Source organism: Podarcis melisellensis (genome assembly GCF_964234715.1).
Source record: "Podarcis melisellensis genome assembly, chromosome: 7".
Classification (NCBI taxonomy): Eukaryota; Metazoa; Chordata; class Lepidosauria; order Squamata; family Lacertidae; genus Podarcis; species Podarcis melisellensis.
Genome location: NC_138539.1, coordinates 1,412,920 through 1,435,337, shown reverse-complemented (window position 1 = coordinate 1,435,337; position 22,418 = coordinate 1,412,920). Strand labels below are relative to the sequence as shown.

General features: G+C 51.4%; 1 protein-coding gene across 3 annotated transcripts in view; it reads left to right on the top strand.

The window, feature by feature from the left end:
- GPT (glutamic--pyruvic transaminase) overlaps positions 1–20,454 on the top strand; it is a 31,885-nt gene extending 11,431 nt beyond the window's left edge. The window contains exons 2-13 of one of the 3 annotated variants that reach the window (XM_081918853.1): positions 4,973–5,069; positions 5,404–5,572; positions 11,147–11,236; positions 12,310–12,418; positions 12,789–12,922; positions 13,066–13,309; positions 14,146–14,225; positions 15,508–15,644; positions 15,846–16,020; positions 17,360–17,515; positions 18,170–18,282; positions 20,176–20,454. In XM_081918853.1, coding sequence (XP_081774979.1) covers positions 5,435–5,572; positions 11,147–11,236; positions 12,310–12,418; positions 12,789–12,922; positions 13,066–13,309; positions 14,146–14,225; positions 15,508–15,644; positions 15,846–16,020; positions 17,360–17,515; positions 18,170–18,282; positions 20,176–20,317 — 1,518 coding nt within the window. In that variant the 5' untranslated portion in view covers positions 4,973–5,069; positions 5,404–5,434 and the 3' untranslated portion in view covers positions 20,318–20,454. Of the gene's footprint in view, positions 1–4,972; positions 5,070–5,261; positions 5,573–11,146; positions 11,237–12,309; positions 12,419–12,788; positions 12,923–13,065; positions 13,310–14,145; positions 14,226–15,507; positions 15,645–15,845; positions 16,021–17,359; positions 17,516–18,169; positions 18,283–20,175 lie in introns of those variants that run through there. The other 2 variants (XM_081918854.1, XM_081918852.1) reach the window with 2 other exon arrangements.
- The last annotated feature ends 1,964 nt before the right edge of the window (positions 20,455–22,418 follow it).

Genomic DNA, 22,418 nt, shown 5'->3' with positions numbered 1-22,418 from the left:
CAGATAGCTGGTTGCAGGCTCGTGTGAGCCTCGCACTATTATACAATTCCATCTGTCTCAGATTGAATTGTATAGTTCCTGGTTGTTGTTGTTGTTGTGGAGTTGTTTAGTCGTGTCCGCCTCTTCGTGACCCCCTGGACCAGAGCACGCCAGGCACTTCTGTCTTCCACTGCCTCCCCCAGTTTGGTCAAGCTCATGCTGGTAGCTTCGAGAACACTGTCCCACCATCTCGTCCTCTGTCGTCCCCTTCTCCTTGTGCCCTCCATCTTTCCCAACATCAGGGTCTTTTCCAGGGAGTCTTCTCTTCTCATGAGGTGGTCAAAGTCTTGGAGCCTCAGCTTCAGGATCTGTCCTTCCAGTGAGCACTCAGGGCTGATTTCCTTCAGAAAACCCCTCTTGAAAGAATAAACACACGGCAATCTTATTCAAAGTCAATAAAAGAAGTTTACTCACATCAGTTCACAGTTGGATTCCTGAAGGCAGACTTAGTTACAAATCTATACATTTGGCTCTGCACCATATGAGGAGGTAATCCCAGTTCTTCTGCTAGCTGAGAAGCTAGCAGGGCACTCCAAGCTAAGAAGCTGGGCAAACGATGAAGGAAGCGGGGGGAAATAAGAGAGGGTGGCAGCATGCCTTGTCCATTTGTTACCTGGACAGGTAAGGTCGTGCCCACCTCTGGTCACATGCAAGAGGAAGGATGCTCCAGCCAGCAGGAAACAGGAAGTTTTGACTGGCTGGACCAAACATTCCCTCACATGTCCAGTCTAGGAAGACAAGGAATGTTGTACTTGACTGCTCCCAGTGGATTACATCCCACACCTGACACCTCTTCCTCCCCATCTTCTTCCTCTTCTCCCTCTGACCACACATTAACCACACACCCCACTCCCTGGGCTCTGACCTTTCTTCCCTGCAGGGCTCCCCAGCCCATGCCTCCTACCATATCTCTCTGTGTCCAACCAGCCCAATGGGCCATAGTCCTGATCCATCAGGACTCTTCCTACAGTCTAAGGAAAGCAGAGTAAAGGTAAAGGTAAAGGTAAAGGGACCCCTGACCATTAGGTCCAGTCGTGGCCGACTCTGGGGTTGGGGCGCTCATCTCGCTTTACTGGCCGAGGGAGCCGGCGTACAGCTTCTGGGTCATGTGGCCAGCAGGACTAAGCCGCTTCTGGTGAACCAGAGCAGCGCACGGAAACGCTGTTTACCTTCCCACCGGAGTGGTACCTATTTATCTACTTGCACTTTGATGTGCTTTTGAACTGCTAGGTTGGCAGGAGCAGGGACCGAGCAACGGGAGCTCACCCCATCGCGGGGATTCGAACTGCTGACCTTCTGATCGGCAAGCCCTAGGATCAGTGGTTTGACCCACAGTGCCATCTGTGTCCCAGGAAAGCAGAGTAGAATTTTCATAAATGGATAAATAAATGTCACAGGCGCTGTCGCATCGGAACGGATGCTCTGAGAGGAGGCGTGGGGTCTTTGCCTCCCTGGGCCACCTCATGACTTTTGCACTGACCCTGAGAATTCTCCCAATGTTCTGTTCCGGAAGGTTCTGCTCTGTCCCTCACAAGGCAAGAGAACACCCTGGAGTCACTGGCACCCAAGTTCAGGCTCTGGCAAGGGAAGGATGAGGTTTCTCAGCTCCAAGGCAGAATGAGAGGGGCACTGGGGGCCACCTGAGCATGGAGCAATGGCAGTTGAGGGGAAGGGTGCCAATCACCAAACGGGCTCTGAAATTCCCAGGTAATAATAATAATAATAATAATAATAATAATAATAATAATAATAATAATTTTGTTATACCCCACCCATCTTGCTGGGTTTCCCCTGCCCCTCTGGGCGGCTGCCAACAGATTAAAAACAGAATAAAACTTCACACATTAATAAGAATAAGAATAAGAATAAGAATAAAAATAAAAATAAGAATAAATTTTATTTATTTCCCACCCTTCCTGGCCAGAGCTGGGCACAGGGCGGCTAACACCAGTAAAAGTACAGTAGGGGAAAAAACACCAGTATAAAATACAGGTTAAAATGCAATTTAAAATGCAGTCTCATTTTAAAATTAGCCCATAGATCAAAACCACAAAGGGAGGGAAACATAAGGGTCAGACCGAGTCCAAACCAAAGGCCAGGCGGAATAGCTCCGTCTTGCAGGCCCTGCGGAAAGATATCAAGTCCTGCAGGGCACTGGTCTCTTGTGACAGAGTGTTCCACCAAGTCGGGGCCAGTACTGAAAAGGCCCTGGCCCTAGTTGAGACCAATCTAAGCACCTTGCGACTTGGGACCTCCAAAACGTTGTCATTTGTGGACCTTAAGGTCCTCCGCGGGGCATACCAGGAGAGGCGGTCCCGTAGGTACGTGGGTCCTAGGCCGCATAGGGCTTTAAAGGTCAAAACCAGCACCTTAAACCTGACCCTGTGCTCCACCAGGAGCCAGTGCAGTTGGTAAAGCACTGGATGAATGTGATCCCATGGCAAGGACCCCGTAAGGAGCCTTGCCACGGCATTCTGAAAATTAAAATTTTCCCTAAACAGGGCTGCCTTCTAAAAGTCAGATAGTTGTTTATTTCCTTGATATCTGATGGCAGAGCGTTCCACAGGGCTGGGGCCACCACCGAGAAGGCCCTCTGCCTGGTTTTGTTAGGTGCTGGCAAGCCCCCACTCCAGTCTGCAATTGTGCCACACCATTCTGCACTCACTGCCGCTTCCGGATCCAGCCCCAGGGAAGCAATACATAGAGTGCATTGCCATAATCCAGTCTTGATATCTCCAACACATGCACCAGGATACCTGGACAGTGCTGGACCCAGAAACACCCCCAGACTGTGAACCTGCTCCTTGCTGGGAGAGCAACCCCATCCTGGGCAGGCAGAACCAGTTTCTTGGACCTGGGAGCTACTCATCCCCAAATCCTCCGTCTTGCCAGGATTCAATTTCAGCTTGTTTGCCCTCATCCTTTTTGACATTTCGTGCAGGCAAGAGCCCAGGGGTTGCGCAGCCTCTCCTGACCCAGATGTTCTGGAGAAACAGAGTGGAGTGCCATCAACATATGGATGGCACCTCATCCCCAAACTCCAAAAGACCATTCCCAACGGCTTCATCTGTGGCGATCTGTCGTGGAACAACCCCCTTGTCAATTCTGTGTCCAGGGCAGCTGTCTACCAGTTCCATCTGGTACGCAGGCTGAGTCCCTACCTGCCTGCGGACTGTCTCGCCAGAGTGGTGCATGCTCTGGTTATCTCCCGCTTGGACTACTGCAATGCACTCTATGTGGGGCTACCTTTGAAGGTGACCCGGAAACTACAACTAATCCAGAATGCGGCAGCTAGACTGGTGACTGGGAGTGGCCACCAAGACCACATAACACCAGCCTTGAAAGACTGACATTGGCTCCCAGGACGTTTCCGAGCACAATTCAAAGCGTTGGTGCTGACCTCGAAAGCCCTAAATGGCCTCGGTCCAGTATACCTGAAGGAGCGTCTCCTCCCCCATCGTTCTTCCCAGACACTGAGGTCCAGCTCCGAGGGTCTTCTGGCGGTTCCCTTGCTGCGAGAAGCCAAGTTACAGGGAACCAGACAGAGGGCCTTCTTGGTAGTGGCGCCCGCCCTGTGGAACGCCCTTCCAGCAGATGTCAAAGCGATAAACAACTACCAGACGTTTAGAAAACATCTGAAGGTAGCCCTGTTTAGGGAAGCTTTTAATGTTTAATAGACTATTGTATTTTAATATTTTGTTGGAAGCCGCCCAGAGTGGCTGGGGAAGCCCAGCCAGAAGGGCGGGGTATAAATAATAAATTGTTATTAGTATTATTATTACTTGAAGAAGGTAACAGTGCTTACCCAGATCTCATTGCCATTTGTGAAGCCATTAAGGCTTCAGCACACCAGAAATGTAGCTCCATCTCTGGGCACAGGGATGCCACCAGAAACCAGATCCTCCAACATCCTGAGTATCCAAATCGGGCTGCTTGTTTTTTGGTCTTTCGCTCTGTCGTGGGTCAGCTGTGTCCTGCCAGAATGCCCGGTCATAAAATGAGTGCCTTTTGCTCGGCTGCCAGGTGAGCTCGCCCTGAGCTGCCTCTTCCTGCTTGGAAAAACCAGAATTTGCTGGGACACCGGCAGAAAGCGTGATGGATGAATCGTTTCCGCGGCTGCCCCGGGAGAAAGGGGACAGTTGACGGGTATGCAGAAACAGGGGGAATAGGAAGCTGCTTATAACGAGGTTGCCTCCAGGCTGTCGGTATTTTGCAGGAGGAGTTCACCTTTACATTTGTGCATTTAAAATGGATTCAAGTTCTTTTGCCGTGGCACAACAAAGCCGTGACACCAGCAAAGCACCAGACTTTTTGCGCCACTCCATACGACCAATTTACTGAGCGTCCATCCTGATTTGCTTGCCCTAAGCTTACGCAGAAATTAAATCAAGGAGGGGAGGACTATGCCTTGAGCAACTTGCAGGGAAGCTGGGATATAAATGTCATGAACAGAGCGGCTGGCAGCAGTTCCCCACCCGCTCTGGTCGAGATGCCAACCTGGGGGCTTCCGACTATTGAGCTCTGGGCGTGCTCGAATCCTGGATGGGCTGGCTGATGCGCGTCGCGCAAACGGGTTCAGAGAACCCTCAATTTTGCAAGCAACTCGTGGTGTCAAAATTCTTCCTAATTCATCAGGAGCAATTTTCGTGTGAATCCTTTGCTGTCCCTCTTACGTAACCCTGACCCATGAAATGACAGGGGCCCCCTTCTGCTCCCCAATGGGCCCCTGAACATTCTTACCCCTCTGTTTGAGCTTCTCCTCCCAACCCCTCTCCATCCCATAATGGCACCCTGCCCAGGCAGGCCCAGTGAAAGTCTCTGTGGGAGGCAGGAGGGTGCGGGGAGAGAGTTTGCTTTCTGCCTTTGTTCCCGAAGGCGAGATGGCAGGTCCCTTTCAGTCCTGCTCCACAATGTGGCTCTTTCTTCCTTGCAGCCCAGAGTCTCCTCCTCCTTGCCCTGGATTAAAAGGAGCTGCGCTTTCCCCTCCTGTGTGGGAACCAGCCTCTTCCCCTGCCTGGTAGCTGAGCTGGGTAGGTGCCCGTCTCCCCTGGGGCAGGGCAGTCAGTCAGTGGAGAGCTGGAGCCTCTTTTCCACCTCCAGCCTGGCACCCTTTTGATTTCCCCTGCTTGGGAATGCGCAGACCTTTGCCACCTGCCCAGCTCCTGCCCCGCCCCTGCCCAGATCTCAGCCAGGACTTTACTCCCAGCCGCCGAAGCAGTCAGGGCCAATGTTCCCCTGAAGGGCGATGCCAAGGCATGGGCTGGCCAGGGCCGTTCTGGGCCTCAGCCTTCTCCCCGGTGCCAGGCTCTGGACGGAGGCGTTCCTGAGCCCGTCCCTCAGCCCTGCTCCCTTCTTGCTTCGCAGGGGCCTTCAGCGGCAGGTGAGCCAGCCAGAGATGGCGGAGAACGGTCTGGCTCGGCGGGAGAAGGTGCTGACCCTCGAGTCCCTGAACCCCTCGGTCAAGAAGGTGGAGTATGCCGTGCGGGGACCCATTGTCACCCGAGCCCTCGAGTTGGAGAAGGAGCTTCAGCAGGTAAGATGGCGGGCTCTCCTTCGATGGGGGTGTCTAAAGATTGCCCAGATGTCTGCCTGCCAGGGATTCTTCAGCTGAGATTGTTGCATTGCAGGGGGTTGGACTAGATGGCCCTTGGGGTTCCCTTCAAATCATTGCAGTTCTATGATTCTGAGAGAGGAATGTGCCCGTCACTGTGGCATTAGGCCAGAGAAGCATCCCACCACTGGCAAGACTCTCCTCTCGCCTTGAGTTGGGGATTGAGCTAGTCGCTTTGGTCCTTTATCAGTTTGTGATGTCTCTAGACCATTGTTCGAACAGAGCATTCACATGGCTGTAAATCCAGTAAAAGCGACCCGAAATGATATGAAACAAAACAGCTGGAAAGAAAATAGGGTTTCTGTCTGACAGGTCTGGCATTTGCTCCAGATGAACCGATCTGTACTGATGCATGTATTGGACACAGTGGTGTAGCGTGGGGGGTGCAGGGGGGCCCCGGCAACATCTGGGGGTTAGGGTTAGGGGCACAAATCCACGGGTAAGGGGGCACAAATTACTTGCCTTGCCCCGGGCCCTGACAACCCACGCTACGCCATTGATTGGACACCTTCATCAAAATGTGCAGAGTGGCGGACAGAACTTTGAAATTGCATACATAAGGAAGGAACTGTCTGGCGGTAAGAGCTGTTTGGCGCCGGCGCCTCCTCCCTCTGAGGTTTTTAAACAGGGGTTGGACGGCCGTCTGTCAGGGATTCTTTAGCTGTGAACCCTGCATTTCTGGGGTTTGGACTAGATGACCCCTGGTTCTCTTCCAACCCTACAATTCTACGATTCACACACACATAGGTGATAAACGGCTAGACCAAATGTCTTGGAGAACAGAGCCAAAATACACAGCCCGACTGTCCCCTCTTAAGAAACCACTAATCTAAGGCTTTTCAGCATCCCAAAAGATATTTGCAAGCTGATCTGGGTGCCCCAGGAGTTTCCAAGGTGCCAAGAGTCTGCCCAATTCTTCCAGACAGACGGGACTTTCAGCCTCTGCACAGCGCTCAGAAGAGGGCAGGGCTCCCAGCAGGGAGACACATTCCTTCGGGAGCTCAGGCTGCAGAGGGCTTGACCACAGCCAACAGCTGGCTGCTGCTGGTTTGGAAGAGGGTGGGCTTGCCAAAGGGTCTGTGGGCAGCAGCTGCAGCTCCCAAAAACCTCTTGGAGGGAGCCCAATGGCAGCTGGTATCAAGGGGCATGAAGGTTGCCTGTGCTTGTGAGAGTCCTCTGACCCAGAAAGGACTGGAGCCCAACAGGTGAAGCTGGTGTGCTTGGTTTCTCAGGGGTTGATGATGATGATGGCTGGCAGCCTTAATAGTTACAGCGAGGCTTCCTTGTGTCACACGGGGTTGGACTAAATGGCCTCTGGGTCTCTTCCAGCTCTAGAATTCTTTTTTTTTTTATAAATATTTATTAAGGTTTTTTAATAAGAAAATACAATAATAATAAACATTATTGCTTTGTTTTAACAAAGTTTCATAATATTCTTGAGCTTCCTCACGTCTCCCGCTCCCATTTGCATCTTTAATAATTTTTGTCAAGCAAATTATCATCTTATTTCCAAATCTATGACCACATGCTTAAATATCAATTCTTAATCTATTTTAATGATGGCCAATTATTTATAACCAAGCATCCTTCTTAACATTCCACTAAATCACAATATTTCTGCAGGTAGGTCTTGAATTTCTTCCAATCTTCTTCAATCCTTTCTTCTCCCAGGTCTCGGATTCTGCCAGTCATCTCCGCCAGTTCTTCCAGCTCTAGAATTCTAGGGTTCTAGGTCTGGAGCCCAGCCAAGTCCTGTCCGCCTGAAAAGTTATGCCTGGCTTCTTAGTTTTTTGTGTGTTGTTTTTTTTAAAAAAACCTTTTTATTCAGAATTAAAACAAAACATATTATCCAGAAACATATCATCCTTATTTTTCCCCCATTTTCCTCCCTCCCCCCACACTCCCACCCTCCCACACAAAACCCACCCACTCCCACCCACACCGACTTCCCTCAGTTCCAGTCTTTGATTTCTCTAAAAATGCTGTTTTCTGCATGTTACACAATTGTATTTAGCTGATTATCATCAATAGAAAAGTTTGTGAATGTTTATTCAAAGCCAGCCAAGGAGTCCAGTTCACTTTGTTGCGTCTTCAAATACTTTGTAAAGGGTTCCCATTCATCTTTAAAGTCACAGTTATCATTGTCCCATAGCATATATGTCAATTTTGCCAGTTCTGCATAGTCCATCAGTTTTTCTTGCCATGATTCTTTAGTTGGAATTTCTTCAGTCTTCCATCTTTGTGCTACCAGAACTCTCGCGGCCGTTGTCGCAGACATGAAGATGTTTTTCAGCTTTTTTGACAGGTCTTTCCCTACCATCCCTAACAAAAATGCTTCAGGTTTTTAAACAAATGTTAAATGGAACATTTTCTTCAATTCATTGTACATCATTTCCCCAATTTTTAAAATTACATTACAATCCCACCACATATGATAAAATGTCCCTTCCTTTTCCTTACACTTCCAACATATATTTGAGCTAGTTTTGTACATTTTCCCTAACTGCACTGGAGTCGTGTACCATCTGTACATCATCTTCATGTAATTCATCGGGCTTCTTGGTTTAAGCCGGTCTTCCACAAACTGGAGCTGGCAACACTTTCAGCTTCTTAGCTGAGCTCATGGTCCTCAAAGTCCAGTGTCAAGTCAGGGCTGGATTTGCAACCCTCCGCCCTTTGTTATGCTGAAATCACAATCCCTCTGGTCTCTGGGCTCTTGCAGGGGTGATGTGGGAGCCCTCCTGCTACTGAATACAGGGTCATCCATGTACGGGATGCTTTGTGCAGCTCCCTGCCCCAAGGGACTTACAATCTAGAAATAGCCGCAAAGAAAACAGTGGGGGAGAATGGAGGGAGGGGCTTGCAGGGAAAGGAGGTCGCTAGCTTGGAAGTGTCTGTAAATGTTGTGCGAACGTTGTGCCTCTCTGATCCTGTGCCTCCACACACACACCTCAGCAGATTTGTTTTATTTATTCATTCATAAAATTTATACACTGCCCCACTGTAAACGACACACAACTCAAAGCGGCTTGCACACACGATCAAATAATAAAATTACCAATCGGTAACATGAACAACAATAATTAAAAACCTTTTGGAAAGGTAAAATAACAACATGCCAAAATCAAATCAAAACTTTCTAAGCACCCACACAGGGTTGTCTGAAGAAGAAGGCTTTTAGCAGGTGCCAAAAAGAGGACAGCAAAGGGACCTGCTTGATGTCATTGGCAGGGAGTTCCAAAGTGTAGCTGGTGCCACACTAAAAGATTTGAGTTGCTCTGCAGTTGGAGTCAGGGATCCTTCTGAATCCCAGGTGCTGGAGTATTCAGGAGGGGAGAATATTTCTCTTGTGCTCGGATCCTGGCTTGCAGGATTCCCTTTGGGGTATCTGGTGGTCCAAGGGACGCAGGTGGCGCTGTGGGTTAAACCACTGAGCCTAGGACTTGCCGATCAGAAGGTTGGCGGTTCGAATCCCCAAGACGGAGTGAGCTCCTGTTGCTCGGTCTCTGCTCCTGCCAACCTAGCAGTTCGAAAGCACGTCAAAGTGCAAGTAGATAAATAGGTACCACTCCGGCGGGGAAGGTAAACGGCATTTCCGTGCGCTGCTCTGGTTCGCCAGAAGCGGCTTAGTCATGCTGGCCACATGAACCGGAAGCTGTACGCCGGCTCCCTTGGCCAGTAAAGCGAGATGAGCGCTGCAACCCCGGAGTCGGTCAGGGGTCCCATTACCTTTACCTATCTGGTGGTCCACTGTGACTAATAATAATAATAATAATAATACATTTTTATTTATACCCTGCCTTTCCTGGTTCAAAAACCAAGCTCTGGGCGGCTAACAACAAATTTAAAACACTTAATTGCAAAAGCAGCATAAAATACAGTATTAGAACATGAATAACAATAAAATTCAAAAATCAATTTAGGGGAAATAAGCATTAGATAGTCCCAGGGCTAGCTGGCTGAATTGGTCCTACTTGGGCCAGCGAGAAGACCAGGGGAGAATTAGCTGTGGGGTCTCAGAGCGGGTGATCTTCATAAAAGGGGAGGCAAGGGAAATAAAAGATCAGGCTGAATTCAAATTAAAGGCCAAGCGGAATAGCTCTGTCTTACAGGCCATGCGGAAGGAAGTTAAATCCTGCAGGGCCCCGGTCTCCTGGGACAGAGCATTCCACCAGGTCGGAGCCATCACTGAGAAGGCCCTGGCCCTGGGGGAGGATAGTCTGACTTCCTTAGGGCCTGGCACCTCTAAACTATGGTTATTCATGGACCATAAAGTCCTCAGCGGGGCAGACCAGGAGAGGCGGTCCCGTAAATATGAGGGCCCTAAGCCACAAAGGGCTTTAAAGGTCAAGACCAGCATCTTGAACCTGACCCGATACTCCACCGGGAGCCACCGGGACTAGCTGCGCCCCCTTTGGCCTGATCCTGCAGGCTCTTCTTATATTCTGAGTTGCTGGAAGGGTCTCTTCCCTGGGGGCATCCTTCTTTGTTCCTGGCATCACAACAGCCCTGTCCGCTCCCCCCTGGCTGGCGTCCCCTTTCCCCTGAAGGCTCTCACGTCCTCCTCCATGTGCCAGGACTCTGCTGGCCGGGGCAGGAGAGCAGTCACCCAGCGTATTGTCCCACTGCCATGGCAACCTGCACGGTGCGTGACTCTGAATGGGGATCCTCGCTCTTCCTCTTGGCTCGACACCCCCTGGCGGGGGAAGCACAAAAGGAGATTCATGGGTGAGGAAGGGGGGCTGCCGTTCCTCTGTCCCAAGGAGGCCCCTCGCCCTCCAGGCATCCAGCCAAGCAGAGGACGCTCTCCTGGTTTCGGAGAGAGATGCTCCGCAATGAGGCTGCCAACTCCAGTTCTCCGGTGGGATTTGTTTTCTGGAGAAAAGGCAAGCTTTTGCTGCCTCAAAAGTATTTCACTGTAGTAACTAAGGAAGAGGACGCGGGTGGCCCTGTGGGTTAAACCGCAGAGCCTAGGACTTGCTGATCAGACGGTCAGCGGTTCGAATCCCCGCGGCGGGGTGAGGTCCCGTTGCTCGGTCCCTGCTCCTGCCAACCTAGCAGTTTGAAAGCACATCAGAGTGCAAGTAGATAAATAGGTACCGCTCCGGCGGGAAGGTAAACGGCATTTCCATGCGCTGCTCTGGTTCGCCAGAAGTGGCTCAGTCATGCTGGCCACATGACCCGGAAGCTGTACGCCGGCTCCCTCGGCCACTAAAGCGAGATGAGCACTGCAACCCCCGAATCGGCCACGACTGGACCAAATAGTCAGGAGTCCCTTTATCTTTATGTAGCTATAATATCCTTTTTGAGCGCAGGTGACCAGAACTGCACACAATATTACAAAAGCTGCCACACCATTGATTTGTGTGCGTGTGTGATAAGATCTCTTTGGTGCTGATGTGCGGCTGACTCTGGCGTGGGGCGGAATTGGTGGTGCTGGTCAAGGGCTGCCCCCTGTGCCCAAAGCCACACCCACACATCTTCTCCTCTTTGCAGGGGGTGAAGAAGCCCTTCACGGAGGTGATCAGAGCCAACATTGGCGATGCCCAGGCGATGGGGCAGAAACCCATCACCTTCCTCCGCCAGGTACGGTCCTAGGGGAGGGTGGCGAGGGGGGCAGCCACAGGTGGGCTGAGGTCAGGGTTGCAGGGGGTGGAACCCCAGAGACAGCCCTGGGTGGGAAGGAGAGGGGAGGACTAGGAGGCCAGACCTGTTGGATTTCTGCATGGCCCAGAACTGTTAATAATAATAACAACAACAATAATAAAAATATTATTTATATCCCACCCTCCCCAGCCGAAGCCGGGCTCAGAGCGGTTAACAACAGTAAAATGATACAATTAGTTCAAATCAGATTAATGGCAACCATTGGGCTAGAGTTCTGTGAGGATGACCAAAGGAGGGGGTCAGACTGTGCCCTGGCCAAAGGTCTGGTGGAACAGCTCTGTCTTGCAGGCAGAGTCCCACAGGCCCTAGTGTCTTGGGACAGAGCGTTCCACCAAGTTGGGGCCACTACTGAAAAGGTCCTGGCCCTAGTTGAGACCAATCTAACCACCTTGTGACCTGGGACCTCCAAAATGTTGTCATTTGTGGACCTTAAGGTCCTCTGCGGGGCATACCAGGAGGACCTAGGCCGTATAGGGCTTTAAAAGTTAAAACCAGCACCTTGAACCTGATCCTGTACTCCACCGGGAGCCAGTGCAGCTGGTATAGCACTGGATGAATGTGATCTCGCAGCGAAGACCCCGTAAGGAGTCTCGCCGTGGCATTCTGCACCCACTGGAGTTTCTGGGTCAGTCTCAAGGGCAGCCCCACGTAGAGCGAGTTACAATAATCCAATCTGGAGGTGACTGTCGCATGGATCACAGTGGCTAGGTCAGAGCGAGAGAGGTAAGGAGCCAACTGCTTAGCTTGGCGGAGATGAAAACATGCCGCCTTTGTTAAAAGCTTAGGGGGGAAGTGGCTGCGGCGGTGGGGATATTTGAGTCCCTTGAGTTTCCATTGATCAAATTGGATTAATGGGGGATGGTGGGAGTTGTGGCCCAAAGACCCAGAGGGACCTGCTTGGCAAAAGTCTGACTGAGAGGGTCAGGTGACTAGACTGAAATGGGAGGGTTTTGAAACGGAGGCTGGTTCTCATCTTTGCTCTTTCCTGGCAGGTCAGCGCCCTCTGCATGTTCCCGGACCTCTTGAAGGACCCCAACTTTCCAGAGGATGCAAAGGAGAAGGCCCAGAGGCTGCTGGCTGCGTGTGGGGGGCAGAGCATCGGTGAGCCCCCTTTGCCCTTCCTCTGGCATCTATAATATTCCACCTTGCCACAAATTCCAGATCTGCTGGTCCAGGAGTTCTGAAATAGACTCGGAGTTGAGAGTGGAGTTCATGCTCTTTATTCAGCTCATAGAAGTGAGGAATGCCAGTTCCTCCAAAATGTCTGCTTTACATACATTATTTACACAATGGGCCCCACGAGATTGGCTAATTCCGGGATTCACCAGTAGGCCAATCAGGTTGCGGATTCACTTCCACCTGGAGCTGGATTGGGTGGCTCCTGTGGACCAATCAGACTGCTGCATTCTGGATCCTATTCAACTCAGTACATAACAAGTTCCTTCTCGCCTCCTCTCTCTGCCACCTTCAGGTGCCTACAGTGTCAGCCCTGGCATTGAGCTCATCCGTCAGGATGTGGCTCACTTCATTGAGCGTCGGGACGGCGGAATCCCCTCCAGGGCGGAAAACATCTTCCTGTCTACAGGCGCCAGCGATGCGATTGTGGTATGGGGGGGGCGCAGTTTGCTTGGGGCTAGAGAGTGGGCAAGGGCATGAAGTGGGGTGGCGAGGTTTGGTTGCAGGATTGGGGCCGCTCCTTTAACCCCACTACCACCACCTCTGAGACGCCCTCTTGGTCTGCCCCTTAGACGATCCTGAAGCTGCTGGTCTCAGGGGAGGGGCGCTCCCGTACGGGGGTGATGATCCCCATTCCCCAATACCCGCTTTACTCCGCCGCTTTGGCCGAACTCAACGCCGTGCAGATCAACTACTACCTGGACGAGGACAAATGCTGGGCCCTGGACATCGGGGAGTTGCGGAGGGCCCTGAAAGAGGCTCGCCAGCACTGCCAGCCCCGTGCCCTCTGCATCATCAACCCGGGCAACCCCACCGGTAGGTCCCCAAAGCTCAGGGTACCCCAGCTGCAGGGGCAGCCTTGGGCGGTATTGTTGTAAACAAAAATCTGCCCTTTTCCCCTTATGGGGTATCCAAGAGCCCATATAGAGTCCTTACATAGGTTCCCTATTGGTAGGAGAAGATAACAGAGGCCAACCAGAGAATATTGCTAGTAAGCCTGATCTTTATTGATCTGTTGCAACAGGGTCCTCACTCACCACACGCAGGAGAAGGAGGAGGAACCCAGAACAATGGCGTTCAAGGCTTTATATAGACATTTTAGATTTCCTGCCCTGGAGCTCCAGACCACCCCTCCATACATCATACACACATCACAAAAGGGGGTTAACCTAAGACCACCCCGCAGATACATCATACCTATATCACGGAAAAGGCGGTCTACAGCAGAAATCTGAGTGCATTGTTGTTTATCTCGTCTGACAGGTTACCTGTTTAATGGTCACTTGATTGGATTGCCTGGGGAGCCTGGCCAGTCTTTTGTAATGATAAATACTTAGTTCCTGAGCCAGGTCACAGGCTCACACCCTATTCATATCTTAAATGTGCCCTTAAGACAGGATTTGTGAAGGAAAAGACAATGGGGAGGCTTTTCCATTTTCCTTTGACCTTGCAGAGAAAATAATTGGGAATCAAAATGGTTTCAGGTCGGTCTTCCTGTGCTGATCTATGTACGTGCTTGGTTGGTACACTTAGGAACATTTAACATGTACGGTATCTAAGACCTCAAAATTCCTATCACAGTATGGCGCCCAGTGGAGAGCAGAGCATCTCCCCCTGCAAACTTCTCTTTGTCTCCTCTTCTCTCACCTCAGGGCAGGTCCAGAGTCGCCAGCGCATCGAAGATGTCATCCGCTTTGCCTGGGAGGAACAGCTCTTCCTCCTGGCTGATGAGGTGAGACTTTGGGACCCTGACAATCAAAGGCAGTGATGCTTCTGCACACCAGTTGCTGGTCCCACTTGCAGGTTTCGCAACAGAGGCACTGGGAGGACAGGATGGTAGACTAGGTGGGCCTGATCCAGCACCCAGGCCCTTCTTATGTTCTTGTGCATCCCTCTTGCTCCATTGACCCATTTGGCCAAGGCCAGTTGGTCTCTCTTCTGGGAAATGGGCTGGGAATGAGAGAGGCCAAGGCAGAACATCCGTACTCTGGTTCATCAAGCCTCCTTGCTCCAAGATGTCCTGGAAACTGTGCCAGTGCCTTAGAGACCCCGCCCCTTTTCCTCTTGGCCCCTTGGCCTCATTTACTTACTTACTCACTTACTTATTTAACTTAGTAGTTGCTCGTCCCCCAAAGGTCCCCAAGATATATTCGTAAACATGATAACATGGGGGAACAGAATTGGGAGGAATCATATAACACATTGCTATTTCATATAACATACAACTTATGGGAAAACAAGAGCAAGCCACCAGCTCCATAAATGGTAGCAAATGACATTAACAATATTCAAACAATGAGCAAAACAGGGGGTGGGTGGGTGTGGGGGACTCCCTGGTCCTGAATGGGGTGATTGTGCCCCTGAAGAACCAGGTACGCAGCCTGGGAGTCATTTTGGAGGCTCAGGTCAATTCTGTGTCCAGGGTGGCTGTCTACCAGCTCCATCTGGTACGCAGGATGAGACCCTATCTGCCTGCAGTCTGTCTCGCTAGAGTGGTGCATGCTCTGGTTATCTCCCGCTTGGACTACTGCAATGAGTTCTATGTGGGGCTACCTTTGAAGGTGACCCAGAAATTACAACTAATCCAGAATGCGGCAGCTAGACTGGTGACTGGGGGCGGCCGCCGAGACCACATAACACCGGTCTTGAAAGACCTACATTGGCTCCCAGTACATTTCTGAGCACAATTCAAAGTGTTGGTGCTGACCTTTAAAGCCCTAAATGGCCCTGGTCCAGTAGATCTGAAGGAGTGTCTCCACCCCCAACGTTCTGCCCGGACACTGAGGTCCAGCTCCGAGGGCCTTCTGGCGGTTCCCTCACTGCGAGAGGCCAAGTTACAAGGAACCAGGCAGAGGGCCTTCTTGGTGATGGCACCCTCACTGTGGAACGGAAGCTAAACAGCCATGTTTAGGGAAGCTTTTAATGTTTAATAGGTTATTGTATTTTCTGTTGGAAGCCGCCCATTATTATCATTGATGCTTGCGCGCCAACCCTGTGCCCCTTCCACCCCCAAGGTCTACCAGGACAACGTTTACGCCGAGGGATCCCAGTTCCACTCCTTCAAGAAGGTGCTCTTTGAGATGGGGCCCAAGTACTCGGGTAGCGTGGAGCTGGCCTCCTTCCACTCCATCTCCAAGGGCTTCATGGGCGAGTGAGTAGCCTCTTCTGCCGCACTGCCTGGGGGATAGCCTCTTCTGCCTCCTGTGAAATGGAAAGAGGGGAGAGTCTGGCTTCTTCCCTGGCTTAAAATCTCCTGCCTAATATTGAGCCAGGAAGAGTCGGGTGGATATTTTAATATTTATGTTTGAGCCAATCCTACTGCACAGTTTTGCCCACTTCCTTATGTCGTCAGGTGTGGCTTCCGAGGTGGTTACATGGAGGTGATTAACATGGACCCCTTAGTCCAGCAGCAGCTGAGCAAGCTCATCTCTGTGCGCCTCTGCCCGCCAGTGACTGGGCAGGTCCTCCTGGATGTCGTTGTGAATCAGCCTCAGCCTGGAGACCCTTCCTACCAACAGTTCTGCCAGGTGAGTAAAAGGGGGCTGGCGGTGCATTGAGAGGAACTGAGGAATTTTGGAATCACCGCCAATAGCAAATTGTTGTTTAGTCGTTTAGTCGTGTCCGACTCTTCGTGACCCCCTGGACCAGAGCACGCCAGGCCCTCCTGTCTTCCACTGCCTCCCGCAGTTTGGTCAAACTCATGCTTGTAGCTTCGAGAACACTGTCCCGCCATCTCGTCCTCTGTCATCCCCTTCTCCTTGTGCCCTCCATCTTTCCCAACATCAGGGTCTTTTCCAGTGAGTCTTCTCTTCTCATGTCTTGGAGTCTCAGCTTCAGGATCTGTCCTTCCAGTGAGCACTCAGGGCTGATTTCCTTAAGAATGGAGAGGTTGGATCTTCTTGCAGTCCATGGGACTCTCAAGAGTCTCCTCCAGCGGCAGAATTCAAAAGCATCAATTCTTTGGTGATCAGCCTTCTTGATGGTCCAGCTCTCACTTCCACACATCTCTACTGGGAAAACCAGAGATTGAACTATACAAACCTTCCATGCATCCAGGGAGCATCAATTCTTTGGCGATAGAAACTGCCAATATTGTCATGCCTTTAGAACCATGGTTCCCAACGTGGGTGGTAGTGCCCCCTGCTGGTGATTCCTGGGTTGGGGTGCACTAAGAGGCAAGTGGGCAGCAGGGGGCACTGGAGGTGTAAATGACTATCTGAAAAGCTGGTGGATTAGCTGAATGCCAGCTGAGTTGTGCTAGTGGTGAACAAGCTTTCACCCCCCCCCATCACATGTCGGCAAGCATAGCTTTAACTATACGGACCTTTGTTGGCAAGGTGATGTCTCTGCTTTTTAGGTTTGTCATGGCTTTTCTCCCAAGAATCAGGCGTCTTTTAATTTCGTGACCGCTGTCACCATCTGCAGTGATCATGGAGCCCAAGAAAGTGGTTTAGACTAGGGGCGTACGAAGTGGGGGGGCGGAGGGGGCGGTTCACCCCAGGTGCCACTCTGGGGTGTGTGTGTGACAAGATATGGCCCCATTTCCCCCCCCAGCAGTCCATACTGGCTGCTGCTTTCGCGTGCCGTCCATACGGGAGTCTGTACAGGCTGCCTCTCGCACGGTGACTGTACAGGCTGCCGCGCATGCGCCCTCTGTATAGACATCGCGTGTGTGCCACCGGGCGGCGTGTTCTGCCCTGGGTACCAGAGAGAGTTCCTCTGACACTGGTTTAGACCGCAGTGCCACCTGTGTCCCTATTTGGGCCTGTAGGGGCAAGAGATGAATCGTGGCCATTCATGGCCTCTTCTTGGTTCCTTTGCTCCATCCTCTGACCTGGAGGGTCTCTCTTCCTCCTCACGATGCAGGAAAAGCAGGCCGTGCTGAGCTCTCTGGCCCAGAAGGCACAGCTCACGGAAGAGACCTTCAACCGAGCGCCCGGGATCCGCTGCAACCCCGTGCAGGGGGCCATGTATGCCTTCCCCCGAATTCATCTCCCACCCCAGGCTGTGCAAGAGGCACAGGTAAGGCCACACCTCCACCTGGGGCTTCAGGTTCCTCTTTCCAGGGAGGGGCCAGGACTCAGGGGCAGGACAGATGCTATGTGTGCAGAAGAAGGCTGCAAGTTTGAGCCCCGGTCTCTCCAGATGGAAGGATCTCTTTGCCACAAAACGTCGCATTTATCTATTCATGCAAATATTTGCATATCGCCGCATCACTTTAAAAGGTATATCAAAGTGGTTGGCAGCAATAAAAACATAAATCCATGCAATAAAACTGCAAAGAAGTTAAACCATGCATCATTTAAGGATTGTGGAAAGGTGGCTTCTCAATTGCCAGTCTAGGCCTGGCAGAATAGAAGATGTATGCTGAATCTCTGGGGCAGAGATTTCCACAGGACAGGCCTGGAGATATTTCTCATTGTCATCCCATGAGCCTCACCATGGGCTTGGGTTGACCAGGTACCTTTTTGGAAGTTGTGTGTCTGATTCTTTGTCCTGCCTGGCATTCACCTTCCAGAACTTGGCTGCCCATCTCCAGAGCGATGAGCTCCTTCAGCTTCCAAGCGGGTAGCATCCCATTCCCACGTCTCCAGAACACGGACTGGCTCCCATCTCCCAGCCCCCCAAAGCATCTCCATGCCACTAGCTCTTCTCTCCCCCCTTCCCTTCTCCCAGGCCCTGGGCCAGGCGCCAGACATGTTCTTCTGCCTGAAGCTTCTGGAGGAGACGGGCATCTGTGTCGTGCCAGGGAGTGGCTTTGGCCAGAAGGAAGGGACCTTTCACTTCAGGTAAAGACCCTCTTGGCTCCCTGTGGTCTCTCTCCACACCTGGGACTCCAGGTGGGCTCTCAGGCTCTCACCCCCATCATTCTGCCCGGACACTGAGGTCCAGCTCCAAGGGCCTTCTGGCGATTTCCTCGCTGCGAGAAGCCAAGTTACAGGGAACCAGGCAGAGGGCCTTTTCGGTGGTGGCACCCGCCCTGTGGAATGCCCTCCCAACTATCTGACTTTTAGAAGACATCTGAAGGCAGCCCTCTTTAGGGGAGTTTTTAATGTGTGACATTTTGATGTATTTTTAATCCTTGTTGGAAGCCGCACAGAGTGGCCCTTGGAGCTGGATCTCAGTGTCTGGGCTGAACAATGGGGTGGAGACGCTCCTTCAGGCATACTGGGCTGAGGCCATTTAGGGCTTTCAAGGTCAGCACCAACACTTTGAATTGTGCTCTCAAATGTACTGGGTGCCAATGTAGGTCTTTCAAGACTGGTGTTATGTGATCTTGGCGGCCACTCCCAGTCACCAGTCTAGCTGCTGCATTCTGGATTAGTTGCAGTTTCCAGGTCACCTTCAAAGGTAGCCCCACGTAGAGCGCATTGCAGTAGTCGAAGGATAACCAGAGCATGCACCACTCTGGCAAGACAGTCTGCGGGCAGGGAGGGTCTCATCCTGCGTACCAGATGGAGCTGGTAGACAGCTGCCCTGGACACAGAATTGACCTGTGCCTCCATGGACAGCTGTGAGTCCAAACGACTCCCAGGCTGCGCACCTGGTCCCCTCCTTTAAAAGACAATTGGACTCATTCATGGAGGAGGAGGAGAGGGCTACAGGTGGCTATGAGCCCTGATGGCAATGTTCTGCCTCCACAGTCAGAGGCAGCCAGGCTTCTGAGTCCCAGTTGCTAGAAGGCTGCAGTGCTCAGGTCCTGTTGACAGGGTCCCAGTCTTACTTGCACGCGAGAAAGAGAGGGTTGCCTCTGTCAGGGGATGGGCAGATAAGGTGCTCCTTGAGTCTCTTCCAGCTCTACACTCCCATGAGCCAGTGTGGTGTAGTGGTTAACAGCAGTGGACTCATATTCTGGTGAACCGGGTTCCCTTCCCCGCTCCTCCACCTGCGCCAGGGCCTTGCAGAGCCAGGCAGAGGCCCAGGCCAGGTAGATAATGTGCCCCCCCCTTTTTTTACTTTGGGGATAACTGAAGTCCTATAAATAAGCATGTTGTTATGTCCTGAGTTGAATAGGATCCAAAAGGCAGCAGTCTGATTGGTCCTAGAAGAATAGGATCCAGAATGCAGCAGTCTGATTGGTCCGCAGGAGCCACCCAATCCAGCTCCAGGTGGAAGTGAATCCACAACCTGATTGGCTTACAGGTGAATCCCGGAATTAGCCAATCACGTGGGACCCATTGTGTAAATAATGTATATAAAGCAGACATTCTGGGGGAACTTCCATTCCTCTTCACCACTTTGAGCTGAATAAAGAGCATGAAATCCATTCTCGACTCCGAGTGTATTTCATACATAAATAATTTTCACAAAAGTTATGCTGACAAATAATTTTATTTCACGGCTTGAACCGTATCTGCATATAAAGACAAAATGGAAAATATAGATAAATATGCTGACCGAGGCCCCCTTTGGAATCGGAGGCCCGGGCCAAGTGACCCGTATGCCCCCCCCCCGGTCTGGGCCTGCATGTAGCTGCTGGGTGACCTTGGGCCAGTCACACTTCTCGGAAGTCTCTCAGCCTGACCTACCTCACAAGATGTCTGTCGTGGGGGTGGAAGGGAAAGGAGATTGTTAGCCGCTTTGAGACTCCGTAGGGTAGTGATAAAGCGGGATATCAAACCCAAACTCCTCTTCTAACTCTTCTTCTCTGAACCTCTTTTCTTGCCCTCCCTCTGCCCCAGAATGACCATCCTGCCGCCCCTGGAGAAGCTGAAGGTGGTCTTGCAGAAGATGAGCCAGTTCCACGCCAAATTCACCCAGGAATATTCTCAGCTCCAGCTGCTGGGCAGCAGCCAGAAGACCGCAGAGAAGCAGGGGCATTAGGGTGGGGGCTCTTGCCCAAATCTCCTCCCTGCCTTCATGCCACTGCCAGTGGGACTCCCGACCCAGAAGGCACGGTCGGGAACTGGGATCAACTCTGCTCTCCAGAGAGCAGCCTCTGCCACACTTCAGAGCCCCTCTTAATACCACGTTCTCATAGACAAGGCCTCAGTGTACTGGGAGGGGAAATGGGCACAACCCTGTCTCAGCTCCCAGGGACCTGGTACCCCTTTTCCCTTGGCTCACGATGCCATCTTTGCCTTGCCACCTCGGACAGAAGAGCCTTCGCAGCATCTCAGTCTGGCTCCTCTGCCCTCCAGACGGACAAGGGGGTGGGTGGGAGAGAAGGGGCGGCAGTGGGGTGCCTCTGGGGTGAGCAGAATGAGCAGTGGGGCAGGTGTCAAGGCCCCCAAAGTCACCTTCTGCCCGGACTTTGAGCCCTGATGTAGACCTGAGACAATTCCCTCTGTGAACGGAGGGGGGTGGGATAGCTGAGGGTCTATTAAAGCCCCCATGATAAACCAGATCTGCCTCCGGACTGTCACTGGGGGGCTTGACAGACTTCCACCATTTTGGGGTGGGATTCAGTCCTGTGCCAGAAAATCCTGGTTGTAAAAATGGATTTGGTGCTTCTGCCCTCCCAAGAAAAGTTTGTCTTTTTGCAGGAAGGGAAGTGGTGGGGAAATGCTGAGGAGCGTGGCAGAACCCTTGCTTGATGAAACATCATTTAACTTTCTTGCAAGCCTGGTGCAGACAAATTGGAACCAAGGCTCAGTCAGTGGGGTTTCTGCAGAAGGGATTCAAGAGCGGACTGGGCATTTACTGAAGTCTGCAAAGTTAAAACACTCTGTTGCCCAAGCGCAACAAATCAACTTTTAAAAAGTCTTTTGTGGTTAGGAAAGTGATAAGAAATGTACACATAAACACATAGACACACCCTGTGACCCTGTGAATAAATAATACAGTGGATGCTCAGGTTGCGAACATGATCTGTGCGGGATGCCTGTGATCCATGTGGGATGCATGTTCGCAACCTGCAGCGTTTGCAACGCATGTGCAGGTTGCGATTCGGCGCTTCTGTGCATGAGAGACCACTGAAACCCATTCCAGTACTTCCAGGTTTCAGTGGTCCATAACCCGAAAAAACACAACCTGAAGTGGCTGTAACCCGAGGTATGACAATAATAATAATAATAATAATAATAATAATAATAATAATAATAATAATAATAGAGGGTGAATACTCAGTAAGCAGGTTGCCTGGAGGAATCCTAGCCTGGGAGGGGGTCTCGTCTTCTGTGCCTTTCAGCAACTGGCATTCGGAAGCATTTATTGCCTCCAACGGTGGATTCAAAGCGTAGACATCTGGCTTAATAGCCATTGATAACCTGCTTCTCTGTGAATTTTGTCAGTTTCTTTAAAGTCGACTCAGTTTGTGGCCCTCCCTGCCTCTTGTGGAAGGGAGTTCCACAGTTTGCTCTGCCTGAATAAATCCTTCCTTCTATCCTGAATCTTCTCACATTCTGCTTTATTGGATATATAAAAAGGTAAAGGGACCCCTGACCATTAAGTCCAGTCACGGACGACTCCTGGGTTGCAGCGCTCATCTCACTTTATTGGCCGAGGGAGCCGGCGTACAGCTTCCGGGTCATGTGGCCAGCTGGACTAAGCCGCTTCTGGAGAACCAGAGCAGCGCACAGAAATGCCGTTTACCTTCCCGCCAGAGCGGTACCTATTGATCCACTTGCACTTTGACGTGCTTTCAAACTGCTAGGTGGGCAGGAGCCGGGACTGAGCAATGGGAGCTCACCCCATCGCGGGGATTCGAACTGCCGACCTTCTGATCAGCAAGCCCTGGGCTCTGTGGTTTAACCCACAGCATCACCCGCATCCCTTTATTTGATATATAAGTGGCGTAAATTGATGGCACAGCTTATACTGGGAAGAAGAAGCAGAAGAAGACGGAAATACATTCTGTTTTTCCCTAACACATTCCATTTTTCTTTTGTCACGGAACCCAAGGTGTGGTAAAAATTCACCTCTACGCCGCGTTGTTCGTTTCCCAGGTGAGGAACAACCACCTTTTGTTTTGTTTTTTCAAATG